General features: G+C 47.8%; 2 protein-coding genes across 3 annotated transcripts in view; one reads left to right on the top strand and one right to left on the bottom strand.

Moving 5' to 3' along the window:
- Positions 1–4,398: 4,398 nt before the first annotated feature.
- Positions 4,399–7,145, top strand: LOC130382804 (transmembrane protein 179-like). Its single transcript, XM_056590716.1, has 4 exons — positions 4,399–4,729; positions 5,378–5,515; positions 5,597–5,675; positions 5,989–7,145. Exons 1-4 carry the CDS (start codon positions 4,428–4,430, stop codon positions 6,169–6,171), a joined length of 702 nt encoding a protein of 233 aa, XP_056446691.1. The 5' UTR covers positions 4,399–4,427; the 3' UTR covers positions 6,172–7,145.
- Positions 7,146–8,333: 1,188 nt separating this feature from the next.
- c5h14orf180 (chromosome 5 C14orf180 homolog) overlaps positions 8,334–13,656 on the bottom strand; it is a 16,167-nt gene continuing 10,844 nt past the window's right edge. The window contains exons 5-10 of one of the 2 annotated variants that reach the window (XM_056590714.1): positions 12,409–12,439; positions 11,811–11,919; positions 10,080–10,243; positions 9,818–9,950; positions 9,337–9,363; positions 8,334–8,957 (exon numbers count right to left, since the gene is read on the bottom strand). In XM_056590714.1, the coding sequence (XP_056446689.1) occupies positions 8,752–8,957; positions 9,337–9,363; positions 9,818–9,950; positions 10,080–10,243; positions 11,811–11,919; positions 12,409–12,439 (670 nt within the window). In that variant the 3' untranslated portion in view covers positions 8,334–8,751. The remainder of the gene's footprint in view (positions 8,958–9,336; positions 9,364–9,817; positions 9,951–10,079; positions 10,244–11,810; positions 11,920–12,408; positions 12,440–13,656) is intronic. The other variant, XM_056590715.1, reaches the window with a different exon arrangement.

Raw genomic sequence — 13,656 nt, 5'->3', positions numbered from 1 at the left:
ATGATTCATCCCGGCCTGGCTGCGCCACATCAGCGTGGTGGGAGAAGAGAATATGTTTCAGTTCTGCTAAGTGTGCAGAAATAACTCAGGCGCGGAGATAAGTCAGAGACACTGATGATATAAGTGATACGATCGGTCCCCCGTTCAGTCCCCCAGCCCCCGATTACACATCTGCAGGATATTAAAAAAGACGGCCGTTAATCATGTTAACTTTTACGTTGGCCCGATGACGTCATTGGACTGCGCGCGCTTCACGAGCGCAGGTGTGGGCGGCGCCGAGTCTCCTGCACAAGACGCTGATGTCACGTCAATAGTAAGAAAATTTAACTCGTTCAGGAGTCAAACTACGTGACTTTGTCCCTTTGGAAATGATATCACAGAACTAACAATTGTTAAGTTAACCCATTCCCCGGCCGTATAGGCCTACAACAAGGGCTAGGATCGATGCTACATGATAGACAATCAGACAATCAACAGACAATCATACAAGGTTTTTTTTATACGTACATGAACAAAGCCCTGATGTTTGGAGACGGGCAGGGCTGCTGGGCTGAAGTTACTCGCTGAAGACGTCCAGGGATCGGAGCCAGAGATAGATGGGCTATATTAAGGGCATTTAATCAGCGGCGGGCTCTGTTGCGTTCAGTCCCCTTGCAACCCGCCTCCACGGGCCAAGATGAATGGTCACAGGATATCTCCTCCACCCGTCCCCATCCCAGGCCAGGATATGAGGCTGTAATTGTGTCTGCTGGAGGTAGCTCTGCTGCTCCAGGCAGACCAGGAGGAGCCCGCTGGTCTCAGATGTTCTGGAAGGGCCTGGCAGGACAGAGGCTGGTCCCTGGGGCCGGAGGGAGCACCGGTGAGGAGAGCGGATTAGAATAACACGATGATTGGAATGGAGCCTTCTCAATTTAAGATGCTGTTCGCAAGCAGATGGATGGCAGCGTATTGACGCGTTATCAGATAATGATAATGATCAGATAATTTCATAATTTGTCTCTTTGTTTTTGCAAACATTTTTTTTACAAATATTGCCTCTGATTATCTCCATTTGATGCAAACTAAATCTGTGCATTTTTAAGTAATGAGGTCGTTTGTATAGAGCCCTTAAAATGATGAATCTTCTGTATTGTGTTTTATAGAATCATACACAGACCACGGCAGACGGACCCCAGACCCCTGACCTCAGGAGCAGGTCCAGCCTCGTGCTCAATCATCTGGCACAGGGCCTTTTACAATCGACTGACCTGATTGGCTGTGACAGCTGATGATGGGTCTCTCAGGAGCACATCTCTGATGGATGCCCATGCCCACTCTCATGAACGCACCGGATCAGAAACAATCACTCAGTCACCAATCACACCTGCTGTTTCAATCGTTGCTACTGTACTGAGTTACAAAAATTAAAAATTGCTGTTACTCAAATTTAAATATACAAAATACAGTTTATTTCAGCATTTCTGTATTTATTTGTTTTTAAATTCCCTTAGGTAAGCAAACCAGAGCCAGAGCACTGTTTTTATCAAAGCATACAAACTATAACTAATGCATTAGTTATAGTTATGCTCTCTTTGAAATGAAAACAGTGTGTGTGTGTGTGTGTGTGTGTGTGTGTGTGTGTGTGTGTGTGTGTGTGTGTGTGTGTGTGTGTGTGTGTGTGTGTGTGTGTGTGTGTGTGTGTGTATCACCATGAAACTAGGGTTGTTAGGTTTTGTCTCGATCCGTTTGAGAAGGCGATGTTTGCCTTGCTGCCATTCCAGCTCATGAAATATGGATGTCCTCAATACGCTGGGTTGTCACCGCTGCCCCTCTGCCCCCCTATCTACCAGCTCCCACCTCTACTGCTCTCCTCCTCCCCCCTTCTCTCCCCCCACCTACCACCTCCCCTTCTCCTGCTCTCCTTCTCCCCCATCAACCACTTCCCTTTTCTTTCTCTCCTCCTCCCTCTCTCCTCCTTCCCCTCTCTCTACCAGCTCCCCCCTCTCTCTCCTCCTCCCTCTCTCCTCATTCCCCTCTCTCTCTCAGCTCCCCCCTCTCTCTCCTCCTCCCTCTCTCCTCCTTCCCCTCTCTCTCTCAGCTCCCCCCTCTCTCTCATCCTCCCTCTCTCCTCCTTCCCCTCTCTCTCTCTCCTCCTCCCTCTCTCCTCCTTCCCCTCTCTCTCTCTCCTCCTCCCTCTCTCCTCCTTCCCCTCTCTCTCTCTCTCTCCTCCTCCCTCTCTCCTCCTCCCTCTCTCCTCCTTCCCCTCTCTCTCTCTCTCTCCTCCTCCCTCTCTCCTCCTCCCTCTCTCTCTCCTCCTCCCTCTCTCCTCCTCCCTCTCTCCTCCTTCCCCTCTCTCTACCAGCTCGACCCTCTCTTTCTCTCCTCCCTCTCTGCCTGTATTTGCACAGAGAGTGTCTGCTCCATCCTCCCTCCCCCCAACCTCCCTCCCCGAACCTGCCTCCCTGACTTCCTGGGGGGGGGGGTGCACTGAGCACATAGCTCAGCCTGACACCCCGGCTCCCCCGAGGGGGTCGTGGCTGAGCCTACACACAAAGTGTAATACTTAGAGCGCGCACACACACACACACACACACACACACACACACACACACACACACACACACACACACACACACACACACACACACACACACACACACACACACACACAGAGGGTATGCCAGTGCATGTGAGAGATATTGTGATATACGTTTGTATGTATGTGTGTTCTGTTTGAGAGTGTGGACATGCATATGCACGTCTACTCTGACCTCTCCTCACCCCACATCATGGTTACAAATTTGATATCCCATGGTGCTTTTGGTTTGAGGTCAGTCCTCCTCGGTCTGGCTACAGTTTACAGATTATCATAAAAAGAAAATCTACCTTTTAAGCCCCCCAAGACAATTTATAAGAGCAGAGCACAGAAAAGCAGAAGATGGATTCCTCCCGACGCCATAAAGAACCAACCAGACTGCAGGGTGATCTATCACAGAATATGATAATCTGAACCATTTATCAGACGGGCCAAAAGAAGGGGAAGGGCCCCCCCGTCTCCCTGGTAGGACTGAGTGTGGAGCATCAAACACTCTGGCTAATGACGCCCCAACCACACTGGCCAACTTTAACTGAAATTAAATCCATTTCCTTTTTTTCAGACCCCCCTGACACATATATACACACACACACACACACACACACACACACACACACACACACACACACACACACACACACACACACACACACACACACACACACACACACACACACAAACAATAACTCACACTAATCTGCCAACTGATAACATCATGGAAATCCGAGTGCCACAGCAAAGCAAAATGACCCATAAATCACGTGCAGCGCGGGGGGGAACTGGGGGCTACCGCCATGCGTGTGATGGATACAAAGAGCTGCCTAATGTCTGGGAAACGCTTGTGTAAATACTGGTTTTGGTGCACCGTGAGAGACTTCAGAGGAAAACCCCCCCGGTGGCGATTATGATTGGTCCATGTAAAAAGCACCGCCATGTTTGACCCTCATTTGACCTTTGGAAGAAGGATGTCATTGCTTTCACTCTAGACATGGTCACACACCTACCTGGGCCCTGTGTGTGTGTATGCGTGCGTGCGTGTGTGCGTGCGTGCGTGTGTGCGTGTGTGCGTGTGTGCGTGCGTGCGTGCAAGTCTTTTATGTTTGATTCTACTTTAGTGTTTCTATACATGGCTGAGGTCATAGCGACAGGCACTGTGAATGAGGTGTGGTGTGTGTGTTGGGCTACGGGGGCTAGGGGACAGTGCAGGGATGGGCCCCTATAGCTGTATGATCCTTACTGTACTCCAGATGGGCTCAGCCGAGCGTGCAGTAGACAGATCAGACGGCTACCTGCCCTTCCTTAAGGGCTGTCACCATCCATAAACAAACCATTACTCTAGTGTGTAGCGCGCATGAGACCCTGCCTCTCTATCTGAGGGAGAGAGAGAGAGAGAGAGAGGGAGAGGTGAGAGAGAGAGGGGAAGGCCAGAGCAAGGGAGAGGGAGGGGAGAGAGTGAGGCAGATAGAGAGGGGAAGGGGGAGAGGGAGGCAAGACCGGGGGAGAGGGAGATGGGGAAAGAGAAAGGGGGAATACCGTGTAGAGCTAATGCATGAATCCATGTGACAAAGATAATGATACTGAAATATGATATAAGATAAAAAATAACCAAAACATAATGTTCAAAAAAAAAAAAAAATCTAATTGAGCAATGTGTTTTTATATATCATTGCAAAGGTGGACGGAGAAAATAGCGTCTATATTGAGGATGATGGGGAAAAGACTTACGGCCTAATTAATTATTAGGCCGCGTCGGATGCTGCCGCTGGATGCTGCGCCCACGCGCCATCGATACAGGATCCACTGCGCAGGCGCGGTTGGTCGGGACGCAAGGCAGAAGAAGAGGGATAGAAAAATGGCTCTTGATAATTTAATTTTCGCGCAATGTATTCTTTATTTTTTATCTTTTGTGTTTGGTTTCATTGCCGTAGTGCCCCTGTCGGAAAACACAGAAGATTTCCGGGGGAAGTGCTTGCTCTTCACCCGGGGCATTTGGCAGAACGAGAACATCACTGTGTCGAAGCAGCGGTTCATCGTGGAGGAGTGGGGACCCGAGTCGTCCTGCAGCTTTATCACTTTTGTCGGAATAGCATCTCTTATCCTGTCCGCAGTGCAGGCATGGAGACTGCTGTTCTTCCTATGCAAAGGACACGACGAGTGAGTGATGGTGCACCTGTGGGCTGGTTCACGATGAAATGCATGGAGCGGAACGTCATGACCGCTATATAGGATAGCCTCTATAGCTCTTGCTAATTTAAGCTACAACGTGAACTCAATAGGACGGTCTATTATTAACATGTCCCACGCCCTGGTGCGACGTATTCTAAAGTTCCAGATGTATGATGATGATCTGGACCAAACACCCATTTGCCACATCCGCATTGTTCATCTTCCCAAAGATACACATGCATGATACATAGAAACACCGGCAATACTGTAATTGTGCGCCACCATTAATACGCACACGCAGCAAATTCCCTCCTTCCCTGTGAGCATCACAGAAATCCCTACACACATGGCATAACATTGCTAAAGGTTTTGATTGTCCACTTCCTAAAATGAATTTTTTAGTTGGAAATTAATTCATTATAATTAATTAATTAAACCCACTATGACAGGATTTAACTTATTTATAGTCCTACATGTTTCAATTGAAAATCCTCCAAAATAAATCTTATATATATATATATATATATCATCTATGTGCTAACCCAACAAATATATCACGTAAATATTATATTTGATAGGCCTAGGTTACAATTACATTTTGCCTTTGCTCTCCACACGTTCTAAATCGTTCTCCAGCACCATCTTCAACGCCTTCCTGAACCTGCTCATCAGCTCCCTGGCCGTGTTCACCGTCTTCCTGTCCAGTACCATCGTCACCGTGGGCTTCAACCTGTGGTGTGACTCTGTCACCGAGGGAGGAAGCATGCCCAGCAGGTAAATCCTCTTCCTCAGAGCTCCTCTTCGTCAGTCCTTCCTGTATGTCTCTAAACTGTTTCCACGTATTGTGGGTTTCAGCTGTGAAGAACTGCAAGACACCGACCTGGAGCTCGGTCTGAACAATTCAGCTTTCTACGACCAGTTTGCGATAGCTCAGGTGAGTTTGTGTGCACTTCGTTGCTATGGTTTCATATTGATGGAGGATTCACCAGGAAGCCCTTCTGCAGGCGCCCAGTGATGCACTTCGTTGCTATGGTTTCATACTGAAGGAGGATTCCCCAGGAAGCCCTTCTGCAGGTGCCCAGTGATGCACTTCGTTGCTATGGTTTCATACTGAAGGAGGATTCACCAGGAATCCCTTCTGCATGTGCAGTGCACAGTGATGCACCTCGTTGCTAGTTGCTATGGTTTCATCCTGAAGGCGGATTCACCAGGAAGCCCTTCTGCCTCTCTCTCTCCCGCTCTGGCAGTTTGGCCTGTGGGCGGCGTGGCTCACCTGGCTGGGGATCGCGGTGCTAGCCTTCCTCAAGGTGTACCACAACTACCGGCAGGAGGACCTGCTGGACAGCCTGATCCACGAGAAGGACCTGCTGCTGGGGCGCTCCGCTCTGCGCTGCCGCTCCGACGCACACCTGAAGACCGGCCTGATCTGAGGGCCGGAGGAGGAGACACAGACACCAGACGGACGCACACACACACACACACGCATTCATGCACACACACACACACACACACTGTAGCAAACACGGACACACAAACCTGCACACACACATACCGACGCACACACTGACGCACACACACGCGCAGCCATGTATAGAGTGACATTCATGCACGCACATACAGACTCATGCACGCACATGCATGCATGGCCAAACATACAGTACACACTTACTGTCACTCTATGCATACAAATGCACACATGCACACACACACACGCACTGACACACACAGTCCTCGTTTTCTACTGTGAGCAAGACAGATGCCAAAATAGACAATCGAAGATCAGTATTTCAGTCGGTGGTGGATTGAATCAAACAGGAGGTTTTAGCTTTGCAGAGGCTATGTAGTACTTCATACTAATCAACAAGCAGCGAGGTGCAGTGTCTGTTTCTATACCCGTCATACTGATGACTCAAACAGACTTACTGCTTATAACGCACACCATCCTGTCTAGCTGTAGCTTTTGCATGGATTGTTATGCATGAACCAAACAGGTTTTAAATGTGCCTCTATCCTGTACCTAAAAGGGTTTCTGTGCTTTCCCAGTGGAGTCACCCTATAACTTGGCAGAGGAAGAACCCTTGCATGCTGTAGAATAAAGCTGTTTGCTTTCGCAGTTCATACACAACTGTACATCAAGAAGTGTAACTCCATTGTATTTTGTCCAACTTCGCCATTGATAGAATGCTTCGTAGGACGACTCATTCCAGAGTACTCTTCTGTCCTTTGTGAGGACAGGAAAGTACCTAACCCTGCTTTATCATACTCACAAGAATATATTCTTTATTTCTTTACATGCTGCCAGGAGGACATTGAACTTATGTATACCTAGAAGAATTTCTACTGAGAACCACAAAAACACACACACATACACAGACACACACAAAGGATCCATGGGTCGGGGGTAAGACCAAGTCTTCCGTTCAGTGGACTTTGGTATGACAGTTTTATTCAAAACAATCAAAAACAAATCATAAAAAAGTTAAGAACTAAGTAAACCTCCTAAAAAAGGCACACTTTACAAAAGTGACCATATACGTTTGGACTGCCATAACACAGCTACTCAACCAAAAGGTGTGTTCAGGAGCTAGTTGGGTGCGTTTTATTGCTAATAGCAATTGTGTTTGCCAGTACTACCGGAACGGAGCCTTTCTCCTGTTGACCTCGGCTCTTAAGCCTTCTGTTGCTTCAACTGCTAGACTTTCAGAGTACAATGCTTCCCTTTGTTTTCCCTGAAACCTGTTGGATAAAACAATATTTTACTGAAAACTGTGAAATGTGTTATTCCTCAAAGTGAAGGTTGAATGTCATATGTCTGCAGTTCCTTTCTCTTGTCGGCCGACTGGATACGGTATGAGTGTGCCGTTATGGATGATCACACTGAAATAACTTGTTCTTCTTTCCTTTTCCTGCATTTTGGCCCCAGAATTGCAAACCTTTCTCTATTGGTACATATCCTATAATTCATCAGGTACCATGTACTATTCAAAATACTCCATGCCACTTACCCTACATTATCCAAAACATGAAGGAATCCTTGACATCAAGATTAAAACCTGAATATCAATTTTTTGGGGCAAATATAAATATTATCTAAGAAGAAAACAAAAATGTCAGTGATTATGTTTAGCTGGACATTGGTTGTTGATGTTGACAGAGTTTAGACTAATAAATAACATTGAGGGAAGGTCATTGGTGGCTTATAAGCATATCAAAACACCGTCTCAGCAGAGAATATTCGCTGGACCGTAATCAACAACACAGAATACATTCAATTGTGAGGCAACGTTTTTCTCCTCAGCCCAATTTGGCAATCTTTATACAGGCTTGGTTAGAAAGCAGTGTCAATAACCTTTCTTGGTCTTTAATTACTTTAAAGTCATTCAGACTCACTCCGTGATGCACTTTGTGTGTGTGTGTTTTTCTTTAATCAATGCCAATCAATTTTATTTCTTTTGTGCTATAATCAGCCTTATTTGCAAGGGTTTTTCTGTCTGTTTGAAGCCAACTCAACCCATGAGGCAACAGTCAGTGAAGTATTGTTACATTGCTGTATATTGTGTTAGTCCTTTATGATAGGCCATATATTATATACACATTTTCTTCTGCATCACATCAGGTGTATATATGACAGTCCAATGCCCAAATAAATATTTGCATTCCATCAAAACAATTGCCCGCATACGAGTATTGTGCCAGAAAAGGAAACTCAAAATATTTGCGAGTTGGTGAGCATTACATGAGCTTCAACATTGCAGATGTGCAAAACGTCACAATTTAAAAAGTGTGGCATACCCACTACATAGTTAAATATTCATACAGGCATGGAATCCACATGTTACCTTTCTGCCTACACTCCCCCTGGTAGCAGTTACCCTCCTCACCGTTCATAGTGTGTATCGTACAACAGTCTTCCCCCAAAAGCTACAGTGCTTTGAGTGGTGTGTGGACTCTCACTGACTTCTAAAAACGTTTCCACCTTGCTCCGTGTCGCCCCCTGTGTTCGGTCCCAGTCATTGCACAGTCAGCCACATCCAGCAGCCCCAGACCAGTTGCTTCATGTGCAGGAGGTAGACCGCCAGCCGGGCCTCCAGCTCCTCACACATGCGCTGTGGGCGTCGCCGGTCCGTGCAGTACATGGCCACGCCCAGCAGTGACATCAGCAGGAACAGGCAGGTGAAGAGAGCCAGGTGGGGGCGGGCCGGAGTCGTCTCATAGGCTAGACCCCGAGACCACCAGAAGCAATTAGTTAATTCACATCATCTGTTTTGATTTGTAAATCAGAAATAAGGGTCTTTTGAATCAGGTTGTACACGGCTAGTTTTTGACCTAGCTAACCCTGTGTGAGACATGTTGTGGTGTGTTGCAACACGGTATCCAGGCAGTGCATAAACATTTTAAATGTGTTAGGTTACGTTATGTATCGTTGGCAATACAAACAAGAGAAGTGGACACAAAGGTGGCATGACATGAAACATTGCAGTCGTAAAATCGTGACGTAGGATTTGATGCTTTGGTTCAGTATTACACACATTCTGTGACAACATTGTACATCAGGCAGGTGGTTCAACTCTTCATGCATTTCATTTTGGACTTACCACCTAAACAGTCATAGAATAGCATGTCTGTAAAAACGGACAAAAGAAGAATCTGTTCTAGTAAGGTCCAAAGCTGCCTTGTTTGCATTTGAATTTGAATTAAGCATTTCATGAAGTTCATATGAGCATATTTGTAAAACAAAACACATTTTTAAACATTTGGATCTACCATGGTCGAGTGGATCAGCCTACCAAATCAAAAAATAGCTTCAAACCTCTCCTGAATTTGCACACTACTCTGTGTGCGATATATCACACTCTCTCCAAGCCCACTATCAGTTGTTTAACAAAGAGCCAAGATGGACGCTGCTCCTTGGGCCGGTATGCAAACAACAGAAGCTATTGTCCAGTGTTGTTGCACTAATAAAGCCGTGAGCAGGTCTCAGGTACAACCATAACACACCATTCCTGTCTTCCATGGCCCTTAGCGATGAGGGCTTACTGAGCTCCAAAATAACATGATTTTAAAGATAATCCTTACCGTGTACAGTCGTCTCCGGCTCCCTGAAGCGAACTCTCCGCTCCCCCTTCCGTCGGTGAGTTGGCTCAGAGTCGGAGCTGATGCAGTTAGTCTTCTTCAATATGGAGGTGGGCACTCTCACTGCACTCAGAACCTGAATATCAGAGCAGATCAGACCAGGATCAGTTCAGATCCGCCATGCAGGATGGACTTGGATCCTGAAACAGAACCCCAGGGTAAGGTTCCCCGACAGCCTTCTCTGGTCACGGAGGAGGATCCGTACCTTGTTGTCTTCATGGTCCTCCTTGTGGTGGACGTGGTCTTTTCTGTGGCGGATCTCGGAGCGCTTCTCCCGATGTGAATAGGGAATGCTGCTGACCGCGTCCCTGAATGTCTCGGCCGTGGCGAAGCGCTTGGAGAGCGCCGAGACGCACTGGCCCAGGGAGTCTAGGAGCAGAGACCACATGCTGGTGACATCACTGAGGAACGTGCTCCACAACAACACCGCGGCGACTGGAGCCTCCCAGGCCCGCGCCTGCAGACGTATGGCAGCTCAAAGGTAAACATGCAAAGGAGGGCAAACAAGCGTGCGGTTGCCAGGGTTAACTCCTTCCTGTTCGCGTCACGGCACACTGTGTGATGTATGGGGCCTGCCCCAGACTGGTGACGGATATGAACAGCGGAACCTCTTATCTCGTCGTGCTGTTCAGCGTTCTGCTGTTCATTCTTATGTGGACAATGCAATTGAATGCTAATAATAATATTTATTGACATGCGTATTTGTACTATTATTTTCATTATTTTTCAAGCAGGATGTTATCGAAATGCCAGTGATCTATGTTTATGTGTGATTGTGCCTTAAATGAAACCCCACGGTGGTATGGCGCTACCATTTATTGTCCTGCAAACACAGCCTTCTTCACAACAAGTCCTGCAACCCCCCCCCCCCCCCCCTGCCCCCCTCTCCCCCAACTGTTTGTTGGCCAGCTTGATTTACAACGCAAGAAAACAGAATAGACGACATTTAGAAAAAAACTCAACATACTGAAACATGTACATTGCAGAGGCCTATCGTTGGCCTCGTGTTCCCAGTGTATTCATGTTGTGCATCTCTCAGTGACGAGTCAGACAATGCCCTAGTGGTGGAATCATCTGGCCGGCTAAGTTGTTATTTTGGTATGCTACCGGATCCCTCGAGCTACATAACAAACTGAGGAAATGAGCATATTACGGTGTATTCATTTCCCTGTAGATGCCCTTTACTGCTCTGATGTCGGACTCACCAAGGCAAGCACTTTTCATTAGTGTTCAAAGCGGACCAGCCTTTATAGAAACAGTCTAAAAACAACCCTGCCATTGTTTCCCTATCGTCACGCAAACCAAGCAATAATAACCTCACCGTGGCCCGAAACTGTCAATGTGATGACGCCGCTTTTCCTTTTACTTCTTAAGTCTATGTAGAAGAGCACTTTAATGTGTATTCTCGTCCTACATCAATTAATAACACTTTATCTTTCCAACGTTGACATCCCTGTAAAGACATGTCGTGTCAAAGCAACGTGACTTTCTTCTTCAATTCAAAGTCTCTCTTTACATAATAGCATTTCCCTGTTTAAACGTTCTCCTCAAATGAACAATGTACCATTGTCCTGAGCTGACATTAGTGTCAGGCTAGAGACAGTGTTTTAGTGCTGCTCCGTGCTAAGCTGTTCTGCTCGCTGTGTGCAAGTTCGTCAGGACTGACATTGTTGTGCCGCGTTTTGACAAATGTCCGGAGACAGTTTCATGTGGTGGTGAGGCCTGCGTTCCCTCTCCCGAGATAGGACAGAGTTTCCAACCTTATATCAACCCCATGTAAAAACACGCACGCGCCCGCACACAGACACACACAGACATTTAGATTTAGATAGTCCTAATCATACAGCAAGTGTTTGAACACACGCGCTTTTGATAAAAAATGGATGGGAGGAGTTTAACTTTGCGCGTGGTTGGTTTGTGTCTGAGCGCGTCTCACCTGAGTACTCAGTCTTGCCGATCTCAGCGTAGACGGTGGCCAGCAGCTCCAGGCTCCGGGCCGTGATGGGGTGGTCGTGGCCGAAGGTCTTCTGGTGGATCTTGGTGGCCTGAGAGGATCAAACAGTCCTAGTCTGAGCACATGACGATCACCATGTGAACCATCACCTAACCCGTCATGTGACCCATGATGGGACCCGTCATGTGACCCATCATGTGACCAATCATTTGACCCATCATCTAACCCCTCATTTGACCCATCATGTGACCCATCATCTAACACATCATGTGACCCCTCATGTGACCCCTCATGATACCCATCATCTAACCCCTCATGTGACACATCATCTAACCTCTCATTTGACCCATCATGTGACCCATCATCTAACACATCATGTGACCCCTCATGTGACCCCTCATGATACCCATCATCTAACCCCTCATGTGACACATCATCTAACCTCTCATTTGACCCATCATGTGACCCCTCATGTGACCCATAATCTAACACATCATGTAAGCCATTGTGTGACATTTTCATATAATCTTCCACTGTTGCTAAAATAGAAAATAAATAAACATGAACACATGGAACATACCTTCCCGCTATATTCCAGGGCAAGATGGGGTCTGAAAAGCAGGAAGGAAGACAAAAATGAATTAAAGTTAGAGAGAAGAAGTCAATGAGCTAAATGAGCCGACACTCAGTCGATTATCTCTTCCATCTCTTATCTGTGCGTCTGACGTACTAGTGACGTGCGATCACCGACACGCACAAACACAAACGCGTCTTTTTGTTAACGGAAGATTCCGGACTCCGGAAGGCGTGTGTGTGTGTGTGTGTGTGTGTGCGTGTGTGTGTGTGTGTGTGGGGGGGGGGGGGGGGGGGTAACCTTAATCAAGCTCAGTGGAGTGTGGCTGCGTTGCCGGTGAGCGTATCCGTGTCAGTGCTTCGAGCACAACGGACACGAGGGGAGAAATCCAAACAGGGCTGCGCCGTGATTGGAGACGCGGGGACTCGCAGTGGAAACCTTCCGTCTCTGCCAGTACGCACGCTGCCCGGGCCGGCTGCCTCGGACAGGGCTGAGTTACAGCAGGCACGGCCCGCACAGGTCTGTTTACCGGGGCCGTGCCCTTGTCCGTACTTTCCCCCCTCCGTCTGCGCTATTCTAGGTGAACCCCTCTTTTGTGGGAAACACAGGGTCCGGGGAGGGGGATGGCCAGCTGCTGTCAGACCCCTACCCTCCAACCCAACCCAACCCGACGCCCCCCAACCCCCCCCCCCAAACACCCCGCCCAGACGTGAACATTCATCGCCCTCACGCGTGCATGCGGAGCAACCTATGTTTAGTGTGACAGATGTCGGTGTCCACGCTCCGAGCCACACTGGGCTTTAATTAGTAATGGCCAGGTGTCGCCTTGCACTTATTTAGAAGGTTCTCAGAGGACACCTGATCGGGCCGAGGCAGAGAAGCCCTTCAGCGCCTCTAAGGACTTCCGAAAGTACAACAGGCGGGACAAACGCCCAGGCAGAACACTGTCCCGCCTGGAACCAGCCCAGCCATAACTGAAGACCAGTACTTGTGTTCCCCCCTTTTTCATGGCAGATTTATTTTAAGACAAGGTCCCCCGTGGGAAAGTATTGCATTGTGAAACGGGTGCAAAGGGGTCAGAGTCAAATTCCTGCATGAGCTTATTTTGTTCCAAAACATAAGCCCGATAAGGCGAGAGCGGGACAGAACCCCCATCGCCCCGCGCTACCGTCCCCAGGGCAGTCATATCCAGAGACCTTCACCTTAAAAAGGCCCCGGCACCTCTGTCACCCCTTCAGGGTTAAATGGTTTAAT

This window comes from Gadus chalcogrammus, chromosome 5, assembly GCF_026213295.1.
Source record: "Gadus chalcogrammus isolate NIFS_2021 chromosome 5, NIFS_Gcha_1.0, whole genome shotgun sequence".
In the NCBI taxonomy this organism is placed as follows: Eukaryota; Metazoa; Chordata; class Actinopteri; order Gadiformes; family Gadidae; genus Gadus; species Gadus chalcogrammus.
The sequence above is the reverse complement of the archived record's forward strand: the minus strand, read 5'-3'. Positions and strand labels throughout refer to the sequence as shown.